Below are 27,716 nucleotides of genomic sequence, written 5' to 3' on the forward strand. Positions count from 1 at the left end.
CTTTTTAAAATCAAAACTTCAGGATTTTCGAAGCAAGGGATCTAAAGACACTCTACTGAACAAATGAAAAGATGTGAGCATATCTTATGAACAGATGGCAAGAAAAAATACATAACATTTAATGGCTTTACATTGTATGTAATGTAATAGTATGTATTAATATGTTACCCTTTTATGATTCTATATAAACCCCTGAAGAAGGCTGTAAGAGCAACCATAGACCAAAATGTGTTGGGCTTGTCAAGTTATAAACAGAGCATACCATTGGGTCTTCTTATACAGGGATTTTTTATACATGGATTCAAGCATCCACAGTTTGAAAATGTTCAAAAAAAGTATACATTTCAAATATCAAACCTTGATTTTCCATTTTTATAAGAGACACCATTTTGCTATGTCATTATATTTAATGGGACTTGAGCATACACAGATTTTGTTATACACGGGGAATCTTGGACCCAAACCCCAGTGTATAACAAGGGTCCACTGTATTTTGTGTGTCTTGGGACCCATCTCTTGTTTTTCCCTCGGGAAAAGCTCATACTACCAGGTGTATGTGGTAGTATGAGACGTTTCTTGGTAAGTGGTTTTGGAAGGGATAAAAAATGTTGAGCTTTTCTTTTACTTTTTCTCTTCCTCAGCACTCCTGGGAGATGGTTGGGAAAAAGAAGGGTGTTTCAGGACAAAAGGAAAGCGGACAGATGGAACCCAGCGAAGAAGGCAAAGAAAACCGAGAGAGGGAGCGAGACTTCAGCCGGCGACGGGGTGGTGGATTGCCAAGAAGGGGCCGAGGAACAAGCCGTGGGAGAGAGTGTATGAGTTACTCCTTAATACAAAATAAGTCATTGCCCTGGTGAGGGTTGGGGCAGTACAGCAAAAGGAGAGGCAGTTGATGGTTAAAACTTCATAGCCAGAGTGATGCATGGATCTGAGCGAAAAACCTTATGAACTCCTAGATGCTGGTATCATAGATTTTTTTTAAATGCAAGCAGTCTTCCTTTGCAAAAACCAGAGCGTTGGATCTTAATTTTTTTGTCGAGCCCCGCTTGTACAAATGCTGCGTCATAAGCCAACATGTTTATTTAAAATAGCCACTGTGCCATTCCTCTTCTTCTAGCCTCAGCCACCTATTCTGGAACTTATGGATCATATTTTTGTTTTATGTCCCAACCCTACATTTGGTTCATTTTTAAAAACCCTGTGGGAACTAATGTTATTGAATTGATACAGCTAGACCTGAATGCATTACTTCTCACCAGAGCTCCAGGGTTGGAGATGCTGGAATATACTATGATTGTTCCTCCACTAGTTGTCCTTGTAACTGATGTCCAAAGGGAGAACTACAGTATGTTGTTGTTATGTCCAAATGTGCAGCATCTTTTGGCACAATAGATTCCTGCACACCATTGTGTCCTCCCTAGCAATAGCAGTAGCAGGTACACTTCTATACCGCTTATCAGTGAATCAGCACTCCCTAAGCGGTTTACAGTGTGTAAGCCAATTGCCCCAAACAAGCTGGGTATTCATTTTACTGACCTATGAAAGGATGGAAGGCTGAGTGGACCTTGGAGCCCTGCTTGGAATTGAACTCACAAACTTGTGGCTGTAGTACTGGCATTTAACCACTGTGCCACCAGGGCTCCTTAGTGACTTGGAGGAAGGGTGCGTGGGGTTACCCGACATGGCATTCAAGACTACCTCATCTGTCCCTGGAGATGTACTAGAATAGTTTTGTGTCTTCCAGTTCGGGGCCAGGAGAATGGATTGGATGGCGGCAAGACAGGTGGATCTTCTGGAAGAGGCACAGAGAGAGGGCGACGGGGGCGTGGGCGAGGCAGAGGTGAGCAAGAAGTCGGTTGTTTTCTGGTTTAAATCCAATCATAAAGCAAAAGAAATGCAAAATGGGTGGGAAACTGTGATGGGTCCGGGGTTACACTAGCTTCATTTACTACCAAAGATAAAAAAATTGCTTTTGGGGAGGGTGAAACTTGGGGTGGCATCTAGAATAGTACAGTCTGCCCTTGCCATATGTGGGGGATCCATTCTGAAACCCTTTAATAAGGCAAATTTCATGTATGCTGGAGTCCCGTTTATTTGAATGGCAGTGCGCTCCTGCATGCCGTGGCGCATGCACCATTTGTCCCTTGCTGTCCATGTAAGCTTGAAGCCGTATAGGGCAAGGGCGTGTATGCTGAGAGTGGGCTGTATTAAATGGGAGGACTGAACTTGATAGATTGGTGTTTGCTGATTTTATGGGCCTGCATTTTTCCCCCTGGTAATTCCATACAAAAGGCCTTGGAGGGCTGCACAGTTCCTACTCTGGATGCCAGAGACTGAAAGAAGACATTATATCCACTCCTTTAGGATGTTTTGTCCTTGATTCTAGGCTCTCCTTTTAGTGTGCCATGTGGCAGCAAAGAATCTCATACCTGACTAGAGAACAATATCTTGGGTGCCTTGAGAAAGCAGACCAAGGTGCATGTTGCAAGGGCAAATAAACAGATCTGGATGGGAGACATTACTACTTTTTTCCTCCTCTCTCTGAAGCTTAGCTGGGGGTTAGATGTAGAGGATGAAACTTAAATACATCTGCAAAACTGCTTTTATTCATAGACCCAACGATACCTGGGATATTAGTAAATTTGGACATGATCCCAGCACAAATAAATTGGTTGGTTTACTGCTCATTTGTTACATGTTTATTCCACCTGTTTCATTCCCTCCCTGTTTTTTTATTGTACCGTCTCATCCCCCCAACAACCCTGTGAGGTGGGTTAGGATGAGAGGTAAGGATTGCTTTGAGAAAGAGTTGAAATATAGGTGCTCTTCCAATAACTTATCCTGTTGCATTTGTCCATTTAGACCTGCAAGCAGGTCTGATCCTATTCATTTATTTAAATATTTTTTTATCCCGATCTATATCTGAGGGTCTTAGAGCAGTGGATGATAGAATTATTTTAGGACAATCAATAACAATAATTTAGAAGACCAAAATATACAAACCACTTATTACTTAAAACCAAAGTAATACCAACCTTTGCAACCATGAAAATTGGATAAAATCATTTAGGCCCCACAGGCTTTAATAAAAGGCCCTGCTTTGACCTGGTGCTGGAATGACACTAGTGTTGGTACTGGTTGGGCCTCCAAGAAGAAGGTATTCCATAACTCTGGTGCCACAGCAGAGAAAGCCCCAAGTAGAGAAAGATCCTAAGCAAAAGTAGGATGGTAGCTGCAGTAGAGCCTTACCAGCCTTTCAGTGTGAAACCAAAAGTGCCCAGGAGGTCACTTACAGTTACAGAAGACCATGCCAGGTCAACCCCTTGAAGTGGGATTTTTTGGCTAAAATAAGATGCGGAGCACACCTTGTTTTTAGAAGAGAAAGAAACCTTCTAGAGCCGTGATGTTCTTGTTTTTAAAAAGTGCTTCCTTCTTTTTCTGTGAAAGCATTCCCCCCCTTCTGTGGACCTCAGAAATAAACTTGGGGTGCTGCATGGTTCCTGCCCCTGCTGTAATACCATCTTTGAAACCTTAATCGACTTTAATCCAATCCACTTAACACAGCACACTGCTTCATTATGGGAAGTACAGGTGCACATTTCACTACAGTCTCATGCCATTCCTTAGGCCCTGTGAAAAGCTGTTTCTTCATAGGCTTACAAGATACATATACCAAAGGTACCAGATATCCCTGGCAGGAGGGGAAATTCTCCAAGCCAGGGGCCACCACAAAAGGATGCCCTTGTACACACCATTGCCTCACTAGCTTCTGTGTGATCTAATCCACCCCCTCCTTCTTGTAGTGATAGGTTCAAGGTGGGTCCAAGGTTTGAAGAAACCAAAGACTTGCTATAGGAGTATATGAATCTGCTTTATTCCAAGCCAGACTGTTTATTCTTCTAGTCCAGTACCTTCAACTGTGACTGATAGCAGCCCTCCAAGGCTTCAGGCATGATTTTTTCCACTGTGGTCTCGCATCGAAGTATTAAACAGGGCTGAACGTTGCGTTCCCAAATCAAGTAAGAACATAGTGTTCAGAGTGGTATTGTGATTTAAGGCTTAGAGCATCTTTTTATGTTTGCAGGTGGCTCTGGAAGGCGGGGAGGAAGGTTCTCAGCCCAAGGCATGGGGTAAGCCTTCCACTGTATGGGTTAAGTTGCTCTCTTTTCTGACAGCGGAGTTCAGAGGAGAAGGTGGGGAACAGGGTTAGTATCAGCGATTCCAGGAAGCGTGTGGTTTAGTCTATTCCAGTGGCTTGATCCTCTAGATATTTTGAGCTTCAGCTCCCAGAATCCCTGACCATTGGCCAAGCCAGCAGAGGTTTCTAGGAGCTGAAGTCCAAAACACCTGGGGGATCATAGTTTGAGAACTACAGGTTTGTATAAAACAGTGGATACCACAGTGCAATAATGCAAGCTGTGGATGTTTTCAACCACCCTCTCTGAATCTGGATACTGTACCTGTTTGCTGGGCTACAAATCCCATTATCCCCAGCTGGCATGGGGTAGTGGAAATTGTGAACCTGCACATGTGGAAAGTACTAGGTTGCAGAAGGTTTCTGATTTTAGTGTTGACCAGTACACCATTCTGAAGTGATGATAGCAGGCAACATGCAAGAAAGCAGCCATAGATTTGAGGCTGATGTAGAGAAAAGCAAGACTCAGAGCAGAAGATGGTAAATTGTGAAATGTGCTCACAGATCCCCTCCTCCTCAGTTTGTACATCCCAGAGTTTCTCCTGCCTCCCTCGCTCTGAGTGATGCCTTTCTGGAGGGAATGTCATTTGGGAGGGGAAACTGTATTACCTGAGCACTTAAGGTAGTACCTGGGCTAGAATTTTTGCAGAGGCCAGAGATACAAAGTAGTATACATTAGTGAGTCATAGAAGCAAAGGACCACACGCATCCCTGTCATAGAACATACCTCTCTCGTGCGTTTGCAGAACTTTCAACCCTGCAGACTATGCGGAGCCTGCTAGTACGGAAGAAGGTTATGGGAACAGTACCAGCAACACATGGAACAACACTGGGAGTTTTGAGCCGGATGACGGGACGAGTAAGTGATGACCTGGATGTTGGTGCTGCCTTTGTTGTGGGCTGGGAGGGGACATCTGCTTTGTGTCATTAAAAGGCCAGCAGACAGATCCCCTTCCATGTCAACAACCATCATTGGGACATAAGGTGTTTCTTTGTATTGTCTCATCTCATTGGGCCACCTATCCCAGTATTGTTTGCTTTGTCTAGCATTAGGTTCCAGGCTCTCAAGTCTTTATTAGTTCTGTTTCTGGTGACTCTTTTAACTGGAAATGCCAGGGGTTGAGCCTCCACCTTGGCACGCAAATAAGATGCTCTTGTCCTAAGCCATATCACCGTCTGTGAGAGGAGGAGTCAAATTCCAGCACCCGCAGCCACTTAATGTCAATTTCTTACACATCAGACCACATGGTTGCATTTGTGCTCAATGTGATTAAATGGCTGGACTTGCTCTCTTTTAAATTTGCTTTGGTTGAGAAGGGTCATGAGATTGTAGCCCTTGCTAACACTTCTATGTGTGTTAATACTTTATTGTGAAACCACTCAGTAGCTGCTTATTCTGTTAGAGTTCAGCGATAAAGTTATGGTACTTGGGACTGTGGATATGCAACCTGGGGCTTTGAGATATTTTGGACAGCATGCACCCTAGGTCTAATCTGCACTTCAGAATTAATGCAGTTTGACACTGTTTTAATTGCCATGGCTCAGTACTATGAAATTCTGGGATTTGGAGTTTTGTGAGATTTTTAGTCTTTTCTGTCAGCTTTGGTGCCACAACAAACTGCAAATTCCAGGATTCTATGCTATTGCACCATGGCATTTGTCAATGCAGTGTCAAACCGCATTATTTCTGCAGTGCAGATTACTGCCTAGCCACTATGGCCTGTGTCTGGATTGTGGAAAATGTCGTTCACAGTGTTTGGATATACAGTCGGCTGTGCGTAGCCATGGATTCAACCAGCCACGGTTTATGGATATTCACAAACAAAAATTCCAAAAATGAAAACTCGATTTTGCTGTTTTTATGTGAGGGACACCATTTTACTATGCTATTGTATACAATGGGACTTGATCATCTATGGATTTTGGTGTCTTTGGGCATTCCTGGAAACAAACCACAACAGATTCCAAGGGGCTACTGTACTCAGATTCGCCGGTCTAGTGGGAATCCCTTTGTACCTTATCACCAATGGTTTGAGAACATGTTGACCAGTCCATCATTTTAATGACATATTTCCTAGCACTTTTTTGGGAGGGTCCCGGGCAGACAGTTCAAGAATGTAGTAGTGCATGAATTGGAGTGAGAGCGATGGTGGTTCACAAACTGTTAGAGAAAACAAGGACTTCTCCTGAGGTCCCACACCTTCAGATGTTATTGAACTGAAACTCTCAGCAGCCCTAGCTAGTATTGCCAATGTTGGGGAGTCATGGGAATTGGTGCCCAATAGAATGGGGGAAAGCCCCAAGTTGCCAGCTATTTCCCTACATGAACAAAGAAGAGATTGAGAGAATGTGCACCTTGCACATGTAAAAACAGCAGGAAAAAACATCCTGTGAGTAGATCCCCTTCTTGTGTCTTCTTGGCTATCCATCTCAAAAAGGGCAAATAGCAGAACATGTTCTGTTTGGAACAGTTACTTTTCACCCTGCAACTCCCAGAATCCCCCAGCTGTCATGGCCACTTGTCCTGGGGAAGAAGATCTAGGCAGCGGTGGGCCCAAAAGCAAGTTTTCCAAGTTCTAACTCCCCCACTTCATTTTTCTCTGGGTACTGAAGAGTTTTCTTGTCCCCCGTTTTACAAAACATAAATTCCATTTCATATTCTTGTTATTAGTTAGTAATGTTAAGTATTTTCTTTACTTTTAACAATATCCACAGGTACAGTGGAGTTGGGAGGAGGGTGGGCGGCTGGGTGGCAGTTGGACGATGGGGGGTGCCAGCTGTAGGGGCACCTTGCCATCTTGTTAAAGTATTAGAATTTCACTGTTTTTTTGTTCTTTTCTTTTCTTTTATTCTGTTTTGTTTCAGGAGTTGATTACATTAGGGGTGAGGGGTCAAATTATCCCCGAAAATTTGACACTGCTCCTGGTACGAGAAATCCAGGTGCACTTAATTGCCCCGGATCTCCTTATCTTATATTTTTTGGCTTTTTAATAAGTCGGAATATATCTGTGGATATGTCATTGTCCTGTTCCTTTCCTCCCCCCATCTCTTTCCATCTCCGTTTTGTTCACTTAATGGATATTTGTGCATTCTTGCCTGTGCTTTTACTAATGCTGACTCCTACCTTTCCCCACTTGCGTAGTTGGAAAGGCGATGCAGAGATGTGGGGTGGGGGAGCCTGGGAATGTAGGATTGCTCTTCCATGTCTGCTTGAGTGTTCCCTTCTCACTGGTCACTGTTGTGTGGTAATGGCTTCCCTTTTCCCCAGATCTTTTAAGCTTTTAGGTCTTGGATTTGACAATCACGCACCTCGTGTCAAAACAGTTGCATTGTTGGATTAGGCCAAAGTGTTTATATAGCTCAACTTTGGTCTTCTGGATGTTTTAGGCCCAGTCCCATAAGTCCCAGCTGGCATGGCTAGTATTGAAAAATTCTGGAAGTTGAGGCCCAAGTCATAGAGTTGGAAGAGACCACAAGGGCCATCCAGTCCAACCCCCATCTGAACCACCGACAGACATCACCTTTTCCCACCCTGTTTTATTCTCTAGATATGTTGGACTACCACCTTCATCATCCCCATAGGAGTGATGGAAACTAGTTCAACACTGAAGGGGGAAAGATGTGAATTAATTTTGTCATACTGTTTCCGACAGTGGCTTGCTGATAGCTGGACTGGGGACTCAGCCTCCTCTTGCGCTTTGTTCCCTGGTGCTCAGTTTTCACCAATGCACTGACTTTGTGTCTTTGTCATTGGGATACATAGGCTAGGAGTGGGCAGACGTCAGGATTGTGGGATCTGTTCTGACAAGAATCAGCTGGACCAGGTGCAAAACAGTGGATCAGTAGGGCAGCTAAGAAAGACCTAAGTTAAGAATGATGGAATATGCTCCTTCTGAGCTGGAGCTTGTCAGCATTCCCTTTTTGATCTGTAATTCCCAGAATCCCACAGGCAGCATGGCTATTGTAATCACTCTTTCAAAACTCTGATCTGAACGCACGTTCAGCTGAGGAATTCATGAATTCATAGAATCATAGAGTTGGAAGAGAGCACAAGTGCCATCCAGTCCAACCCTCTTCTATGTGAGTTCCTGCATGGCAGAATGGGGTTGGACTGGATGGCCCTTGTGGTCTCTTCCAACTCTATGATTCTATGAATTCATGACTCATCTCAGAATTAAATACGTAAGTCCCTTCACAAACAAATATGATTCCTTGTCCCCTTCATCCCTTTTCAACAGCCTAATTTGGTAATGTGCGTGGTGTAATGTTTGAGCGTTGGACTTTGATTCTGGAGACCAGAGTTTGAACCTGGAGACCAGGGTAGCTATTTTCTCAGCTTCCTTATCCCATGTTTGTATCTCTAAAGCAGGATTATGCAATTTTTATGGGGTTGGGGGATCATTTTTCCCTTCGCTGGACCTGAATGGACTGTGCATACCCTTCTAAATCCCTCTTAGGTTAGATTTTTTTAAAAACAAAAACTGGCAAGGAGTGCCCCCAGAACATGGAGGAGGAATTTGCCAATGAAATGCTATTTTGTCCAGTCCTACTCGAAAGGATAGGTTCAGGGCAAGTTCAAGCCATCCATCGCTCATAGTTAAGAAGTTACAGAAGGGTGTTGGAACACCCAGAATCTCTTATGTGCTAATTTTGGCACCCATTTTTAACCTCTGGTTGTCTCTAGTTCTCTCTCAAATGTTACATCTGTCCCCTGGCCTTCCCACCTGGGAACACTTCTGGGCATTTTCTTCAAAGCTGGCAGGAGCTGCTGCCCTCTTTGAAACTGCATGGCAAAAGCAGCATCCTAGGTCTACTGTTTGTGCAAATGTAGGGGGAAATGTCTGGTTAATACTGAGCAGTTGGAGCAATTTTGGTCCACTTCCCTCTAGCAAGTGGTTCTTCTTGGATGTCTGGGGATGTTAGTTTGAGGGAAAAGAGCCTTAGTAAGGTATTGAGGTGACCTGCTTGGTTGTTTGTATGCTTCCATTGTCTTACCCTTTCTGTCAATTGACCCCTATTTGGGCTTTTAAAATTATCAAACACATTGCAGAAACCAGAAGAGGATGTTTGAAGGTCCAGGGTGATGTGATATGTCTCCACTCCCCTGCTTGCCTCCTGTCTTCTTCTGGTTCTTGAAGTTAGCTTCAGATACTCTCTGTAGTGGCAGGGAAGTGGCTGGAATGAGCAGCTAGGCCCCTGGAGGTCTGTCCAGTCAAATTAAAACTCTTTTAATAAAAGAATCATAGAATCATAGAGTTGGAAGAGACCACAAGGGCCATCCAGTCCAACCCTTTTTCCATGCAGGGAATCTCCATCAAAGCATACGTGACAGATGGCCACCTAGCTTCTGTTTAAAGACCTTGAAGGAAGGAGACTCCACTACCCTCCAAGGGAGTGTATTCCGCTGTCGAACAGCTCTTACTGTCAGGAGGTTCCTCCTAATGTTGGAATCTCTGTTCCTGTAGCTTGCATCCATTGTTCTGGGTCCTGTCCTCTGGAGCAGCCGAAAACAAGCTTGCTCCTTCTTCAATAGGACATCCATTCAAGCATTTAAACAGGCCTATCATATCACCTTTTAAACCTTCTCTTCTCTAGACTAAACATCCCCAGCTCCCTAAGGCGTTCCTCTTAGGTCATGGTTTCCAGACCCTCCACCATTTTAGTTGCCCTCTTTTGGACACACTCCATTATCTCAACATCTTTTTTGAATTATTGTGCCCAGAACTGGGCACAATATTCCAGCTGGGGCCTGACCAAAGCACAATAGAGTGCACTATTACTTCCCTTGATCTAGACACTATAATTTTATTGATGCAGCCTAAAATCACATTGGCCTTTTTAGCTGCCACATTGCACTCTTGACTCATGTTCAACTTCTGGTCTACTTGGACTCTTAGATCCCTTTCACATGTAGTTTCATTCACCTAGGTGTCCCCCATCCTATATCTGTGCATTTCATTTTTCCCTGTTGAATTTCAATTAAAGCACTTTTATCCTACGTGAAGGAAATGAAAGTTAAGGTAGTTTGGTTTTTATTTGTTTATTTTAAAGAACTGGCATTCCCAAAAGCAAAATGGAGCAGTAAGAGGAAGAGAAAGTTGTATGTATAACTTGCAGGAAGGGAAGCTACAACTTCATCTGTGACTGCCCCCCAAAAAGTTGGCTCTTGAGCTGGGGATGCATTTAGTCTATTCCCTTTGCATGAATATTTGTGCCCACAATCCCTCTGATGGAAGTCTGGGTCTTGCTTCAAATGAGAAAGAGAAGAGCAAGCGTGGCAGAGACAGGGAGCAACATAGCGGGGCCAGCATGTAGACAGAAGCTTTAGGCCTGTAGGATAACGGAAGGACTTGTGATAGTTTTTCCCAGTGAAATGAGTTTTGGGCCAGGGCAAAGAAAGTGATGGCCTTACCTGAGGTGATCCAAGTGGTCTAGCTACCTCTTTCGCTTCGGTGGTGGGGCGGCTTGTGTGTGGTGTACCACTATTTCTTTCTCTTCCTCTCTTCCCCTTGCTCCCGCTTGTGTTTGTCTGGGCAAGGGGCACCAACCTGCTTAGCTGCTTGCAATGCTCCTGTAAAACCTGCCTCCTTCAACTTTTCTCTGAGGTGCCCAGGAATCACTCATGCCAGACGCTTTCTTTTTTTGCTTCTTTTGGCAGGTGCGTGGAGGACAGCAACGGAGGAGTGGGGGACTGAGGACTGGAATGAAGATGTAGGTACCTTTCTCTTCCTGGTTGCTTGATTAGTATTCATCATTGGAGCTTCAAGAAAGTAATTTTTTGGGCTGTCAAATAGACTTCAGTTTAGTGTGATCCCATAAATGTTACTGTTATCAACAGCTCTGCTGTGGTCTTGCAAATTCAGGGTTGTGGCTTCCTTGATGGAGTCCTGTTGTCTTACTGCCTTCTGTCTTGCTAAACAGCATTGTCTTTTCCAGTCGTTTCATTATATGTCCAAAGTATGGCAGTCTCAGTTTAGTCATCTTGGCGTCTAGGGAGAGTTCAGGCTTGATTTACTCTTGGATCCATTTATTGGTCTTTTGGGAAGTCCATGTTATCTGCATAACTCTCCTCCAGCACCACATTTCAGATGAGTTGATTTCTTCCTCTCAGCTTTCTTCACTGTCCAGCTTTTACAACCACACATAGAAGTCAGAACTATAATGACATTGGTATTCAATTTTTTTTAATTACAACTCCCCAAATCCCCCAGCCATGTCGTTTTAGAGAGCCTTCTTAGTATTGCTGCTTGGTTATGGACTTCTCTTCCACAGAATGCTTGGCTGGCCCCTTCTTTGCTCTTTCCTCACCACCTTTATTTAGGGGGGCTTTGTCTCCTAATTCATGTGGCAGAAAGATCTTTTAAGGGAGTTCGCTGTGCGTTTTAAATGTGTTTTAAACTGTTTAAATTTGTGTTTTTAATAAAATATTTTTTAAAAAAACATTTTGTATTAACAGTTTTTTAAAAATCTGTACATCATTTTAATTTGTTGTAAGCAGTTTTGGATCTTGTGCTGAGAAAGAAGGGATATAAAGTAAATAAATAGTCCAAAAATTAAGTTCCCCAAGCTCTGATCCCTCTTTTTATTATGTTTACTTGACATGGACATCCTCTAATCAGGTCTTTCCCTTTCCTCCGCTCTAGCTTTCAGAGACCAAGATCTTCACTGCATCCAATGTCTCCACTGTGCCTCTGCCTGCAGAAAATGTGACCATCACGGCTGGACAGAGGTAATGTATTTGTACCTACAAAAGCAGAGCCATTTCATTTGTGCTTTTCGGGCCAGAGTGGGGGGAATAAAGGTATTACCATTGCCCTTCCCAGAGTGGTGTATGATATCCTTGCCCAGGGGTTTGTGTTCAGAAATAGATTAACCAAATGAGTATTTGCATGTATTACTTTTGCATAAATCTTTAGTCCCTAATAATAGCCAAGGCTAGCAAACAAGGTGTAATGGTCTGAGCGTTGGACTGCAACTCTGAAGACCAGGATTCCACTCGGAAAAGGCTGCAGGGATTTTCAACCCATCAATAAGGGGGAGGCAGCACATCCTTGAGTTAATCCACCCCTGAGTTAAAGCAGAACTGTTTTATTTATTATTATTATTATTATTATTATTATTAACCTTTATTTATAAAGCGCTGTAAATTTATTTTTATCTCAGTGTATACAGTGCGGCCGCGTCATACGCGGACTTGAGCTTACGCACTCAAGCCGTGGGGCTCGCGCAGGACAGAAGGGGCGGCGCGTCCCATTCAATTGAATAGACGCGCGCACCCGTTGCGCCCTGCGCGCCGCCGCACTGCCACGCTGCCATGCACGAGCCCCATTGTTTCCAGTGGGGCTTGAGCATAGGCGGAATTCGCCTTATGCGGAGGGGTCTGGAACGGATCCCCCGCGTAAGGAGAGGGGGGACTGTATTTCCTTTTGCAGCCTGTGTGCCAAAAGTATTTAAGTTGAATATAAAAGTGATAAACCATGAAAGAAACAACGTAAAAACATAGAGGGCAGTAGTTTAAAAATATCAATGAGAATATCTAACCAGCCCCTGGTCAGATGAAAAACTGGCCATGTTTAAAATATCTTTGGACATTGGTGAAATTACTTTGGGGAGTGGTCCAAGTAGCTCACCTAGAGTAGGGAGATTTACCAAAATAAGTGTCTTTTAGCTCGCACCAATTTGATGTAAGACAGAAGTTGTAAAAAGTCACTTTTTTGGACTACACCTTCCACAGTACCCTATCCAGGCTATCCATTGGTGTATGTGCTGGGGATGCCAGCATTCCTTGCCTTTATATGGATAAACCAGAGTTGGGGAACTTCCTCCAGATACCATAGACTACACCGCCACAATCTCATTCATTGGCCCTGTTGCCTGGGGTTTCTGGAGGTCCAAAAGCGCCCCATACATGGAGAAAGCCAAGAATGCCTGCAGAGCATGAACCAGACTGCGTATGCTACTTCTGTGGAATTGATGGACCCTTCCTTCCCCTCTTGTTAGTTTATCCTAATATGTTGTTTTGTTTTACTTAGTTCTAATAATACCCAGAATAAGACTCATTCTGGATACATGAAACTGTCAGAGCAAGGCAGGATAGCCAGTTGCAGAAACAGGAGGCTTGCGAGCCCTTGCTAACCTCAGCTTTGTTTTCCTTCCTAGAATTGACCTTGCGGTGCTGTTAGGAAAGACCCCTTCTTCTCTGGAGAATGAGTCGCCCAACCTGGATTCCTCGCAGGCACCCACCCTCAGCCAGCCGCTGGTGTTCAGTAATTCCAAGCAGAGCGCGATATCCCAGCCAAGTTCGGGGAACACCTTCTCCCACCATGGCATGGTAAGGGGAGGGCTGCCCTTTGCAGGGTCTCTTTCTCTGGGGCCCTTGCCAGGTCAGACCAGCTAAGCTTTTCAGATGTCCTGTACTGGATGACTGTAGCTCAGAATTTCTAACCTCCATGTAAAATGGAAAACTTCATTTAGAAACCGAAGCAATTCATGGTATGGATTGTTGTCAGGATAAAAGTACTTTCAGTTACACAGTATATTAAAAGCACAATGCATTTCAAATCTTTTTGTGCACTCAAACCTCACTCATTACTAAACCAGAACATCCCTGTTCCCAGGACAACCCATTGTTTCTTTTCATACCAGGCATCATCATCATCATCACATCATCATCATTTATGTATGTATGTATGTATGTATGTATGTATATTTATATAGCGCTGTAGTTCCTATGAAATTGACCTCAACAGTTCCCAGTGCCTACACATCTACTCATTAACCAACTCCAGCATAGATAAACATTGTTTATACATGACACTACCAAAAGTATTACACATCCCATCACCTAGTAATATAAAGCAAAGCAGGTACAGCATAAAGGACAAACAAGCATGGCAGGCCATATAACAGTTTCAGTTTCCTGACACTTAAAATACAGTGCTTACAATTCACAGGGAAAGCAAGGACTACTTACCATAATCATGACAGTTTTCAAAAAGATAGCCCTGATACTCTCAAGGTAAGGGGACATAACGGGCAAGAAAGTCCAATAGCATCCTCAAGACTGATTTATTTTAGCATGAGCTTCCTCACATCTGATGGAGTGGAGTGTTAGTCTCAGGTATAAATGTGGTTACCTCATTGAGATTAATTGCCACATCAGTGCATAGTTATTCTGTTTCCAACGTCTCTATGCTCTTAATTGTCTCTGAATAAATACATGTACATTCTCTTGGAGAGAAGGAGATATAGTACACACAGCTATACTGTGTGTGCCTCAACCAGGGGAATGATTTAACACACAGTCTCAGCTGTACAGAACGTGATGCCACCCACAGCTTCAAAAACAGTTCAGTCATTGGCATCAGAGAGACAAACAAAGGAAGAACTATTGTCATTATGAACAAGTTGGACTTCATACAACAGGCTGACAGACAGTTGCTGAACGTCACATTTTTACAGGCCCCTATCCACAGATTGCACTGGAGAATATCAGTGGGAGCTATACAGAGTGAGGGAAGAAGTCTCCACAGATGTGTAGAACCGAATTTACATGGGCACCTCTTAAAAGTCTTAACCGGGCTTCTTCTATCTACTCTCTATGGTGACCCTGGATGACTCCTCGTCTTAGCATTCGTTTCCGTGTTGGGCTGTCTGGATGTGTGGACTCAAGACTATATGCCATAAGTTGTCTTAACTATTGGAGAAATACTACTGATTTCCTGAGTACATTAGGTCTATCCTAGCCACAGTTGATGTCAGGGCACACTGTGTCAACATCATACACCATGATGGACTCTCAGCCCTCAAGAATACCATTCCTGATAAAGCTATAGTGCATCTAGCCACCCAGTTCTGTCACTTTGTACTCACTCATAATTGCTTCAACTTTGTAAATAATACATACCTTGAGATCAAATGTGCTACTATCAGCACCCTCATGGCATAAGAGTAAACAAACATAGCAAACCTCAGCTTCTGGATCAAAAAACACTGGATTTTCTCAGTGCATCTGAGAGTATCTTTCAGTCCATGAAAACTCATGCTAAAATGAATAAATTCTTAGTTCTGAAGATGTCCTCCACCCTCATTGCCTTCATTTTTTTTCATCAGGCATTCACCTTACTCCCACATTGTAAAGCACGGGTGGAAGTACTACCTTTAGCTCAAGAACCAAATTAAATTTCAGAGTGGTTTTGTTGGGCTGCATTTACCTATGAAAGGCAAAAGAGCAGAAACAAAGATACCTCCATCTCATACTATAAAGCCTTTACTACCTTATTGTCGTTATTGTTTTTAGATGTTATTGTTCATAATTTTAATCGTTAGAACTGTTTAATCTTTTTTAAGGGGAGAGATTGTATCTATTGCTGTATCATTTTAATGTTGTACGTTGCTTTAATTGTTTCAACAAAAAGTGGGCTATAAATAAAAGTTTTATTTGTTATTTTTTTTATTTGCCATTTTTCAAGCTTTTGGAATATGGGGGAAAGTCCGTCCAAACTTGGAAATCAAAGTTGTGTCACAAGGGACAGTATGTGACCCTATAGGGAACACTAGACAAACAGATTGGGATCCCAGGAGGGCTTGAGTTTCCCTACTTCATTATAAAGTGGGATTTCAGAAAGAGAACTTGAGTGGAGATTTGAACCTCGGTCCAAAGCTACCATGCCACACTGCCTTTCTTTACCTTTCCCACCTTTCTTCAACTTCAGGTCAGCATGCTGGGAAAGGGGTTCAGTGACGTTGGCGAGGCCAAAACCAGCAGCGCCACCACGACCACGGGCTCACAGTTCCTGGAACAGTTCAAGACTGCTCAGGCTTTGGCTCAGCTGGCAGCTCAGCACCCCCAACCGTCTGGGAACAGCAGCACGGCCGCCTCCTGGGATATCAGCACCACCAGCCAGTCCTCATCTCTTGTGCAGTATGGTAAGGCACACTATGGAAGGAAAACCGAAAGTGTTCTCATATGATTCAGGTTTCTTTAGGCAGACTTAAAATGCAAGCAGGATGTAAACATGGCCCATAATTGCATTTATGTCTCGCTACAAATCATGATGTGATTTGCGGAAATCTGGTTTGCGATATGCAAACCTTTCTCTCCTAGACTGCTGCAACTCATGCTTAGCATCTGCGGCTTGTTGTTGGGTTTGAATGCTGGCTTGTCCCAGTGTTTAAACCATGGCTTCTCACAACGTCCAAATCTGCAACTGTGGCTTTCCCTGGCTTCTTTGCCCAGCTGTGTTTTCTCTGAAACAGGAGGTGATGAATGGGGTGAGAGAGAACAACACAAATGGGAAGACAACCCATGATTTGTTTGGTCATCTGTTTATTTCTTGAACAGCAAGCCATGGTTAACACAAGATGTGGCAAGTGAACACACTTGTCTTGAATGAAGAGCTCCTTTAATGATCTATCAGATACAAACATTTTGAATGTGCCCCCACAGCAAGGGCATTTCCATTACATTATCAGTTAAGCGGTACATTCTCTTAACATGCCTTAAAAATGAGCAAAAAATCTCTTCTTGTGAGGTGTAAAAATATTACTCTAGTTTTAAATTAGGAAGATTAAATGTTAAGATGTCTGCTGGATTCTTAAAGTTTATGAAGATGTATCCATAGAAAGCTTAAATAAGGATTGGAGTCAATCCTGTTTTTTGTTATGGCTGCTTTCAAATCTTTTTCATTTAAATCAGTCTGCCTTAAAGGAGAAGCCTGCATACCAGTAGACCCTTTCTGGCTCCATTATAGCCATAAAGGGGGGACAGCGTATGCCACAGCAACACTTGGGATTGTAGACCCATTCGGTCGCACAGCTGTGTAGTGGACCGGCGGTCTACAGTGCCCAAACAAGCCAGTTTTCTGGTGCCAAACTCCACTGCATCTAAAATAGCTGAAACCTTCTTCAATCCCTCCCTCTCTTCCTCAAGGAAGTTCTGATATTTTAAAGAAGTGCCAGCAATTCCATATGCTAGTGAAAGCTTACTGAGTGTTTTTACATTCGCACTTCTTTAATCTCACCCAAAATACATGCTCAGTACAGGGATATATTTGTTAACAAAGCCTCTGACAAAGAAGCTCCTTTTTACAAAGTCTCCTTACATTCGCCCAGTCCCCTTTCCTTTCATCCTTTGTCTACCAGGAAGCTTTTTAGCTGCATCAGCATTGGGGGGATGGGAAGGAAGGCTGAAGACACCAACTTCTGGTGTCAGTGTACAGCAGCATGCCTGTAGTAAACAATTCAATAAACAAAGCCTGAGCTGGGAAAGAGTGGGATTCTGCTCTAGCTGATCCTGCGGTAGCTGTGTGCCTGCTTACAACAGAGAAGGCAAACATCAGCTGTCTCCAGAATCCCTTACTGAGCATGTGTGCAGCAAAACAGGAAGATATGCAGAGAGCAGATAAGCCTGCCTCATGAGCTATCTCTAGTATGTTAAAGAGGAATATATCTATAAGTTTGGCCACCAAAATGGGAATCATGAGAAATGGAGGCTGGTGAAAGCAGGGGAGATCATCCCTGTATTGGAAAAAGATTTTAAGGGATCTCAGAAAAGTTCAAGATGTTTCTGTTTACTCATGCAAAACTAACCTGACAAGTTTTTTCCCCCCTTTCACTTAGGCATATTGTTAGTTTTTGATATATTTTTTCTGGAACATGTGGAATTGCTCTTTATTGTGTGTGGTATAGGAAGCTATCTTTTACCATTTTCATGTTATTTCTACCTCTGGTAACAAATTTTCTGTTAAAGAAGTAATACCCAGGAACATGTTCACTCCCTTGTTCCAATTTCAGGCAGTATAAAAAGTATCAAGTCTTAAGAAATGCAAATTCTAGTTTCTCTTCCTGATATAAACTTGATAACATTCAGAGGCAAACCCCAAAAAGGACTGCAGAAAGAAGGGGTGGGAGTGAGCAGTATCTAGGTATTCCTCTTCATGTTGGTTTGCATTAGTTTAAAGAGAGATAGAGAATAGCATTTCACAGTCTGTTGCTCGGTTGAAAGTATTGATGAATCCTTCCAGTGCTGTAATAGTGTTGCTTTAACTATGGTGCATGGCCAGAGAATTCCATAAGTCCTGTCTATGAGACTCTCTCTTCTTAATTGTCTGTGCTATCTGCATCATATTCAGAATTAATTTTTATAAGATCTATAAGCAAGTTACGTTTTTAGTAGATCAAAATGGTGTGTCCACATGTGTTTCCAAATTGGTCTGAAGGTTGCTAAGTAGGATTCAGATTGATCTCTGTGGTTTGCTTGTCCTTTCACTTGTTGCTTCCCAGGATCTACCTGTAGCAAACTGGGTCTTTCAGATGGCCCAACTAGGAAATGCCATTTCTTTCCTAAATAGATCACATATTTATTTGAGCTTCCTTCACCAGATTGCCTGGCATAAAGAACCTGCTCTCTGAGATACCCAGAGAGTACTTGTATGTATTTGGGATTGGAGAGCAGTTATAGTGTCCTTTGTGCTTAGACCTCATGGCAGTAGCAAGAACGAGGAGTTTGGTGTCTGGGTTTGACTGCAGCCTTGCTTTCTTTGTGGCCCCCAGACCTGAAAAACCCTTCGGAGTCTGCTGTGCACAGTCCATTTGCCAAGCGGCAGGCCTTCCCACCCACCTCCACCATGATGGAAGTGTTCCTGCAGGACAAACAGCCTGTGGTGACGGCTTCCGTCACAGCCGCTCCACCGCCTCCATCATCCCCCCTGGCCAGCAAAACCAACCCTGTTCCCCAGATGTCCCCAGGCTCCTCGGACAACCAGTCCTCCAGTCCTCAGCCGGCTCAGCAGAAGTTGAAACAACAGAAGAAGAAAGCATCCTTGACATCAAAGGTACAGGCCTGGGGACTGCCTCTTGCGCGGGGGGTATGCGTTTAGACTGAGATGTGGTCTGGCTCAAAGTCAGATAGGGAACTTCACGACTGCAGAACAGTTTGAATCCAGTTCTTTCCGATTTCTGACAAATGTATACATAGCCATACGATGGGAGCTATCATAAGGAATTGCTACAAACGAGAGTGGCTGGTTTGATCTTCCTTCTCTTGTTCACTCTACCATCCTTTGCCTTCTTGCCCTGAAAATGCAAAGCACATAGGGTAGGACTGCTTTGTAGTTCTCACCTATGGACCAGCCCACTTTTGGTTTGGGAAAATGAGAGATTTAAAATGGTGATTCCTATGGGTGGCATCCTTTTGGTTAGCCCTAACTAAAGTAGACCTAATCAGAGTTTTTGAATACTGAGTCAAATGTAGAGGAATCTAATGGGTTTGGTCAGTTTACCCTGTTCAAGGGCATTTAGGCCTCTCTTTTGAACTGTCCACATGAGTTTCTGTTGTAAACAGGGAACATTGTGCATTTAGACTAGTTTGAACCCTCAGATGTTCACTGGTGGCTGGGAGGGGTTTGCTTTTACTTTCCAGGAGAGTGGCATTTTGCAAAGAGGCTAAATTTCCCAGATGTGGCTTACCTGTAGGTTTGCAGTCCTTTTCAGTAAGACAAGTGTTTGTATGTGTTGTGCATAACACACATCATCCTATTCTGTGCAAGTGATGTGTGCCTGGGATAATGTTGGTGATGTTGCTATTATTAATAGTTCTTAGACACAGCTTGATCTAAAATATTCAAGGCATCAGTCAGTCAATCAATCAACTGATGAGCTTATTTATATCCTCCAGGACACAAGATATCCTACAGCTATTTAAATATACAAACGTTAAAAACACAGTAAGAGCAATGTATGTAGAACATAAACTTATGGCTCTCCTTACCAAAATGGCAAATTATTGAGCATTATAGCAATACTTTAAAAACTGGCCAGTTCTACTCTATCAGGTGCCTGAAGTAGAAGCCCCATGAGAGATAATGTAATAAGCGAAGATTCAGCAGTAAATGAAAATACTACTGTTGTGAAATTCTGCTCTACTGTGAATGTATTCACCAGACCGGTTTGTAAAGAGGGCAAAATATTGTAGGGAACTTGTGTGGGATGCCTTTTATTATCAAGAGAGTGCAGCGCCCTCAGAGTCCACAGGTCACTCTCTGGGCTCAATAGACTGCTGTGTCCTCTTCAGATTCCTGCTCTGGCAGTGGAAATGCCTGGCTCTGCGGATATCTCGGGACTCAACTTGCAGTTCGGGGCATTGCAATTTGGTTCAGAGCCCGTCCTCTCGGAGTATGAATCGGCGCCAGCCACAAGCACCTCTGTGAGCCAGTCCCCAGGCAGCCTGTACACAAGTACTGCAAGGTAAGCCTTGACAGCATGTTTGGCATGCCCTATGAGGCACAGAATCTTTGCAATATATCTGGCTTTTTCTTCTGTAAGAAGGTCCAGTTTCTGCTTTCCTTACTGTTGGGTGTGTTCAGTGTCTAGTATTACCGTTTGTTAGGTATAGATTGTTTGATGCCAAAAGCCTTACATCACACACTGACAGGGACTTAGACTGGGAGCACTCCAGAGCCAGAGTGGCCAGCCTTATAAATTAGGAGGAGGGGGCACAATAATAGTAAAAGAGAAAGAATTATCTGTAATAGAAAGAAAGAGCTAAAAGCGCTCCTCAGTTTCAGCCATGCTGAAGTATCTTCCTCTCTCAAATGCCTTTGACCTTTGTGACTCCCAGAACAGCCTGTTTAGTGGTGCTCTTGATTCAGATTTTCTCTCCCAATAATAATAATAATAATAATAATAATAATAATAATAATAATACCCTGCTCTTCAGCCAAAAGCTATCAGAGCAAATTGTAATTCACCTTCCTAGGAAGCTTTCCTCCCCTTCTGTTAGTTCTCATAATTGATTTTAACTCAGATCTATGTAACTGAACTAAATGTGCATTCTCCCCGTTTTAGCGTCCTTTCCTTTCCTCAGATGCCTCCTCCTTTTAGATGTTAGATTCTAAGGCTAGTCATGAACTGCAAAAATAAAGGCTGATTAAGGCAGGAGTGAAGAACTTACAGCTCTCTGGAAGTTGGAATATAACCCACACAATCCTTTACTGTTGACCATGCTAACTAGGGCCTCTGGGAATTGATGTCCAAAGTATCTGGAAGCCCAAAGGTAGCCAGGCCAATACAACATTCTTGGGCAGGGAATGGCTTCTTGGTATTTGGTAAAACACGGTGGGAATCACTGGGACCTCTAATTGTTGGCCTGCAAGTCTCAGCATTCCTCACCATCAACTGTGTTGGTTAAGGCTGCTAGGATCTACATTCTGACATCATTTGGAGGGCCTACTGCAAAACATTAAACTCTTTGACAGGGACTTCATTGATAGGAACTAAGGCATGCCAGTGAATCCTTTCTGGCAAGGTTGGAGCTGTAAAGTGGAGAAGAATGTCAGAGTTGGTGCTAAATTTACTGACCTAGCTGGCCATGCAAAGTTGTGTCTGGTTGCATGGCTGCCAACAGAATTCAAAGAGTCTAGCTGCCTTGCACTAGATACTTTTGCTTTGCATCTGTAGCCATTGTGGAGCAGAATCATGGAGCTGGAAAACACTACAAAGGCCATCTAGTCCAACTTCCTGAGTGGAGCAGAGGTAGAAAACCTCTAGCAGTGCATGAGCTGAATTTAGTTGCACAAAAGTTCAGTGGGATGGGATGGGACATTCTACTGGTTGGTGGAGTTGAAAATACCAGTCAGTTTAGGCCTCAGGCTTTTATTGCCAGTAACTAAATCCCAGGAGAAGCATTTCATCCTTTTGGAATTGGTGAAAAAATTATGCAAAGGTTGCGAAACCTCACAGAGTTTCAGAGAGGTTAAAGTAGGGTGAACAGCCTTTTATGCTACCTTGAGCTCCATGGAAAATAGTGGTATCAGGCTGTAAAACATACCTTTGGGTGTCAAAACAAAGTTGAGGTAGCCTATGGTCTTTCCAGAGTTCTGAATTTTAGGACATCCTGACAACTTTCCACAACTCAACCTCTTGCTTTCTTCTATCTCTCATCCCCCCAGCGAGTCTCTGTCCACGATTTCATCCAATAAGAGCCAGGAGTCGGGATACCAGAGCAGCACCATGCCTACAGCAACGTATACCTCCCAGAACAGCGCTCAGGGACCCCTGTATGAACAGAGATCCACACAGACCCGACGATACCCAAACTCCATTTCTTCCTCACCCCAAAAAGACTTGACCCAGGCCAAGGTAGGAGTTTGATCATTGAACGTCTTATCGTCATAATGGCGCCAAGGGTCAGGTGCTAGTTCTACCTGCAGGCCTTCCCTTCTGGTGACTAGTTTGGGAGGTCTGTGGTAATTGAGAACTGCATTGCACATGCAGAATTTGGGAAGTTATTACTTTGGACTGCAGTTTCCAGAATCTATCCATCAGCATATTGCTTGGGAAGTCTGGGATCTGGAGTCCAAAAATTAACTTGTCCAAGCTCTGACTTAAAGTCCTTGCTATTTGTCATAGGTGAGTTCAGATTTGACTGATTTGTTCTGTTCGAAGAGCACCATGGACTCTGTTAGATTTGGCCCAGTTGGAGCTTTCTGCCACTAAACAGACATGCTTTGTTCTAGGATGGAATCTACAGAATCTGGAAGTGTATTTTTATAATGTGGCTATGACCAGCATGTGCATGGCTTTTAAAGAGGGTCACACAAGATGCCCATTGGCTCTTCTAGGTTCAACAGCAACATTCCTCTAAATACCATTTTTTCAGAGACCATAACAGAGAAGAATGGTTCTACTCTCGAATTTTCTGGAGTAATTTGATTTGCCATCGAACACTGGATATCATTATTGTTATTTACTACCTATTTATAACTCACCTTTTCCCAAACACTGGGGTTAAAGATGACTTACAGAACATGAAAACCAGAAAAAAAGTTAAAGGGGTGTGTGATTTTTAGTCTTGGGCCTTGTTTTTCAAAGGTCCACTGTATCTTGTTATGAACCTGTTTAGATGCTAAGGTCTTCTGTAGAGGTCTGCTTGACAGACACACAGGAATAGTTTTCTCCCATGTTCCCAGATTGTGGAGTGCATTAACCACAACTTTGACCTCTATTCCTGCTCTTTCTGCTTTTAAGACTGATGTCAAGGTCCCTTTCTTCAATTTATTTTAATGTTTATTGGGATGATTTTAACTATTTTGATTGTGGTGATTATTTTAATGCTTTTCTTGCTTCATGTGTTATTTAACTTAATTTTGTCTTGAATGTAAATACTGCCTTTTGGGATAGGGGTTGAAAAATGGGACCAAAGTGAAGCTTTCAAGTATCTGCATCCAGCCTCAGTTGAGTAAATGACATCGGGTTCGCAGATGCTTGGTATGCCTATAGTAAACCAGTATGTTGAAGTGAAGCTGTGTTGAAGTGAAGTTATTTCAGTAGATGCTGGGGCTGACCTTTTTCTGTCTTTCTTCAGAATGGCTTCAGCTCGGTGCCGCCCACACAATTGCAAACCACGCAGACAACTGAAGGTAAGTGGACACAGCAGGAAATCCTGAGCAACCATCTGGAGTGAACTTCTGTGCTTTCAGTAACATGCATGGTGTAAGAAGGGCTGATAATTGTAAGTTCACATGCTGTATAACCACTGAGAAGGGAGATGGTAAACCTGTGCCCATTCACTTAATGAATAGACCATGATTACCATTGTCCCTGAATACGTGGTAGGGGAGAAGGGGAGTTGTAGTCCAAGACACATAAAAAGTCCTAGGGGGTGGAAGGCTGGCATACAGTAAGCCTGCAAAGAAAGCATCTGGAATGATGTACCGGGTTTGGTCTCACTTATAACACTCATGTTTGGTCTTAATTTCCCCCTCTAGGTTCTACAGCCCCTGCGGTGAAATCAGACTCTCCCTCTGCCCCCACCATTGCGACCCCGCTGACTGACACTGTGTCTGCAGCATCCCTGCTCACCACAGCTACCCAACACCCCTCGGTGCTCAGTGGCTTGAATCATACTGAGGAGCTCCCCAGCACGGCCACCACACAACACAACAGGTAGCGGCAGGATTGCTTTGCTCTCCTCAGAGGCATGGGGATGGATCTTCCAACTGAGATGCTTTGATTGAGATTTCCTGCATGGCAGGGGGGTTGGACTGGATGGCCTTTGTGGTCTTTTCCACCTCTATGATTCTATGATTCATTCTGCAGCCCTTTTTATTTCTAAGGTAGTGGGCACTGTAGTGTCTTGCACTGTAGCTTAGTTGCCCTGTGTGTGCTGGGTTCCTTCAAATGGTTCCTATCCTAAGGCAGCCCTATCACAGTGTTTTCTTGGCAAGATTTCTTTGGAGGGGGTTTGTTTTCGCCTTCCTCTGAGGCTGAGATGGTGTGGCTTAACTCAGTGGCTTTCCACTTGAGCATTTGACTACGACTCTTGAGACCAGGGTGCCTTCAAATCGCCACTTAGTAACGGAAACCCACTGTATGACTTTTGGGTATGTCACACTCTCTCAGCCTCAGAGGAAGGCAAAAGCAACCCTCCTCTGAAGAAATATTGCCATGGCAGTGTCACTTTAGCATTATCATAAATTGGAAATGACACAAAGGCACAAAATGACAACTACTCCTTCAAACTCCCCTTTTTAAGCATAGCTGCTCTCTCAAATTTGCATAGGGGAAAAATGTAAGAAAAACACTCAACATTAAGACCATTAATAAAAAAAATAGCAGTATACAGGACCCTGCAAAGTCACCTGATGCAGGTACAAAGTTCGTTCCATGGCATTTCCACTTAATGCAGGTATGGGAGAATATTTAGCCCTCTCGCTGTTGTTAGCCTATAGTCCAGTACAGATAAGGGAGAGAGATGAAAGTGTCACTGTCCAGAGGACTCAAAGTCCTTCAGCTCAAGACTGAAAAAGACTTAAGTAAAAAAATAATGGTGATGGTTCAAAAATGTAGCAGAAATGTAGAGATGTGTTAATTTTATTTAAAAAATCCTCAGTTGCCTTCAACTGAGATAAGGTCATGGCCTAGTCTTTCAAACAGCTACTGAAATCTAGCTGTATGGGTTCCTGAGCTCACCTCCTGGTGGGAGCAGAAAAAGGGTTGCATTTCCAAAAATCCAAGCATGGTTTGCTGACCGGCATTTTTCTCTTCCAGCAGCACGTTACCCACCCAGCAGAACAGCCTTTCCTCCTCAACTTCCACTGGTCGCACATCAACTTCAACTCTCTTGGTAAGAATAAAGATGAGGTGAGACCTGGGGCAGTGAAGCCCCAGACATCCCCAGGAATGGCAGGCTGGGTTTTCTTTTTCACATGGCCAAAAGTGGTCTGTTTGGAGTACTCTTTTCTGAACTACTTATGAGAGGGGCTAGGGCTTACCTCTGTCTTAGCTACCTTTATGGAGAAGAATGCATTCTGTTGAGGGAGAAATCAAATTCCATCAATTTATGTGACATTATCCAAGTATTCTACTCTTGTTTTCCGTGAGTAAGTTGCCATCATGGTTGCAGTAGCCGCAGGCAAAAATGGAGCAGTTTCCACAGTTTGCACCTTGTTGTACTCTATTTATAGTGTGGGCATGTGTGTTGTTTGCTTTCAAGTCATTTCTGACTCATGGCGACCCTAAGGCAAACCTGTCACGGGGTTTTCTTGGCAAAATATGTTCAGAGAGGGTTTGTCTTTGCCTTCCTCTGAGGCTGGGAGAGTGTGACTTGTCCAAGGTCACCATGTGGATTTTCATCACTGCGTAAGGATTTGAATTCTGGTCTTTGGAGTTGTAGTCCAGTTTTCAAACCACTCTGCCATGCCAGCTCTCCAGAACCTTATTTTCCTTCCTGTCCCTACCAGTTTAAATGTGTAAATCTCAAACAAATGGCCCCATACAGACTGCCAAAATAAAGCTGCTTCGGGTCACTTTGGAGGTATGCTGTTTAAATGATGCATGCGTCCTATGAGTCCGGAAGCCATACCAAACCCATGATCCAGTGCTAAGGACTTGAGCGCAGGTTTGGTGCAGCTCTCGGACTCTTAGGACGCATGCATCATTTAAACAGCATACCTCCAAAGTGACCCGAAGCAGCTTTATTTTGGCCTGTCTGTATGGGGACAAATACAGTAAGGTATGCACTATTCAGCTGTACTCTCTGACAGTTCGTAGTGAAGTGGAGAGAAGCATGCAAATGACTTCAGTGCCTCTATAATAGGAGTGGAATATTTTGCAAGCTTAGCATGGCTGGGAGAAAGGTTAAAAGATTCCTCCAGGAGTGTTGAATTTCTATTGATTTTTGGAAGAGTTTGGACTCCACAATTTCAATCCACTTACCACCACCTGTTGTTTACAGCTCAGCAGCCGGCGTACTGCATCACACTTTTGCGCTTTCTCAATTTCCTGTTTTGCTCTGAAAGTGAGATTGTGTGAAGGCTTTCTTTAAGCGAGAGCTGGAGGACAAACGGCCCTCCAGGTGTTGTGGACTGTGGTTCCAGTGGACTGTGGTTCCAGTCAGCGTAACGCACCATAGCCAGCAATGAAGGATGATGATAGGAACTGCGCTTCAACCACATTTGCCGGGCCAGGCAGTCCTCCTTCCTCATTTTAAACAGAATATTTTGATGGCCAGGATTTTAGTCTTCTATCCTGTACATTTAGTTTGTACATCTCAATTGGGGTGGACAACTGTGGAAGACTAGGGGTTTGCATTACCCCTCCAGGAGAACTTGGGGGCTATATCCCTCACTTTACCTCCAAATGCTTTGTAGGGGACATGGGGACATTTGGCTTTCCTGGTCCCCTTGAGGGCATGGGTTTTTTGTTTTTGAAAAAAATTACATTGGGAAATTTAATCTTGAACTCAGCGGGGGAGCAGGGGGCTGCAAGGATAATGGAAATGTTCTCCTTATCGCTTTGAGATCATTTTTGTGCATTTTGCAGCAAACAAACGCTTTTATTTTACCTTTAGCAGCCACAAAAATGGTCCTGAAGTTGCATATGGCCCACGGACTACATTTGCCCATCTTGATCCAGATATTGAATGCTAAAGCTGCCCCAGAATTGTGGAATGACCTGCCGGAGGAGAGCTGTCATATTACCACCTTAGATAGTTTTAAGAAAGTTCTCAAGACAGATCTCTTCCGACAGGCCTTCCCATCTGACCCTGTATAAAAATAACCCCATCCACTTGGACAGACTAACTCACAGACTATGATTAGAAGAGAATTTTAAATTTAAATTTGATTATTGTTTATTGTTCTTATAGTAATTATTACTGATTATTGTAGTTGTATTGTGTTGTATTGTTGATGGTATTTTACCTGGTTGTAATCCTGCCTCGATCCGTAGGGAGAGACGGGAATTATAAATATATTATTTATTACTTATTATTAAAGCAGAAGGCAGTAGGAAAAGAGGGAACCAGCGCTACCAAAGGATTGATTCAGTCAGTGAAGCCATAGCCCTGGGTTTGCAAGGCCTGAACAAGTCCGCTGGCGACCCAGAAGTTTCTGGTGGTTTCTTGTTCATAGGGTCATCATAAGTACAAGTTGATGTGATAGCAGATAACAGCAACACAACATCTAGTTTAGAAAAAAAGTGGGCAAATGTCTCTTAAAAAAGCAAACAAACTAGGACCCCA

At 43.4% G+C, this 27,716-nt stretch overlaps 1 protein-coding gene across 17 annotated transcripts in view; it reads left to right on the top strand.

Moving 5' to 3' along the window:
* The window catches only part of UBAP2L (ubiquitin associated protein 2 like), a 51,026-nt gene that overhangs the window by 12,441 nt on the left and 10,869 nt on the right, over nucleotides 1–27,716 (top strand). For 6 of the 17 annotated variants that reach the window (XM_042439446.1, XM_042439452.1, XM_042439444.1 and 3 more), the window contains exons 5-19: nucleotides 642–813; nucleotides 1,745–1,840; nucleotides 4,085–4,130; nucleotides 4,942–5,054; nucleotides 7,061–7,135; nucleotides 10,854–10,906; nucleotides 11,839–11,924; nucleotides 13,355–13,526; nucleotides 15,910–16,123; nucleotides 18,749–19,029; nucleotides 20,268–20,440; nucleotides 22,144–22,333; nucleotides 23,559–23,613; nucleotides 23,962–24,139; nucleotides 25,244–25,319. In XM_042439446.1, coding sequence (XP_042295380.1) covers nucleotides 642–813; nucleotides 1,745–1,840; nucleotides 4,085–4,130; nucleotides 4,942–5,054; nucleotides 7,061–7,135; nucleotides 10,854–10,906; nucleotides 11,839–11,924; nucleotides 13,355–13,526; nucleotides 15,910–16,123; nucleotides 18,749–19,029; nucleotides 20,268–20,440; nucleotides 22,144–22,333; nucleotides 23,559–23,613; nucleotides 23,962–24,139; nucleotides 25,244–25,319 — 1,980 coding nt within the window. The remainder of the gene's footprint in view (nucleotides 1–641; nucleotides 814–1,744; nucleotides 1,841–4,084; nucleotides 4,131–4,941; nucleotides 5,055–7,060; nucleotides 7,136–10,853; nucleotides 10,907–11,838; nucleotides 11,925–13,354; nucleotides 13,527–15,909; nucleotides 16,124–18,748; nucleotides 19,030–20,267; nucleotides 20,441–22,143; nucleotides 22,334–23,558; nucleotides 23,614–23,961; nucleotides 24,140–25,243; nucleotides 25,320–27,716) is intronic. The other 11 variants (XM_042439447.1, XM_042439453.1, XM_042439449.1 and 8 more) reach the window with 8 other exon arrangements.

This window comes from Sceloporus undulatus, chromosome 9 (assembly GCF_019175285.1).
Source record: "Sceloporus undulatus isolate JIND9_A2432 ecotype Alabama chromosome 9, SceUnd_v1.1, whole genome shotgun sequence".
NCBI classification, from domain to species: domain Eukaryota; kingdom Metazoa; phylum Chordata; class Lepidosauria; order Squamata; family Phrynosomatidae; genus Sceloporus; species Sceloporus undulatus.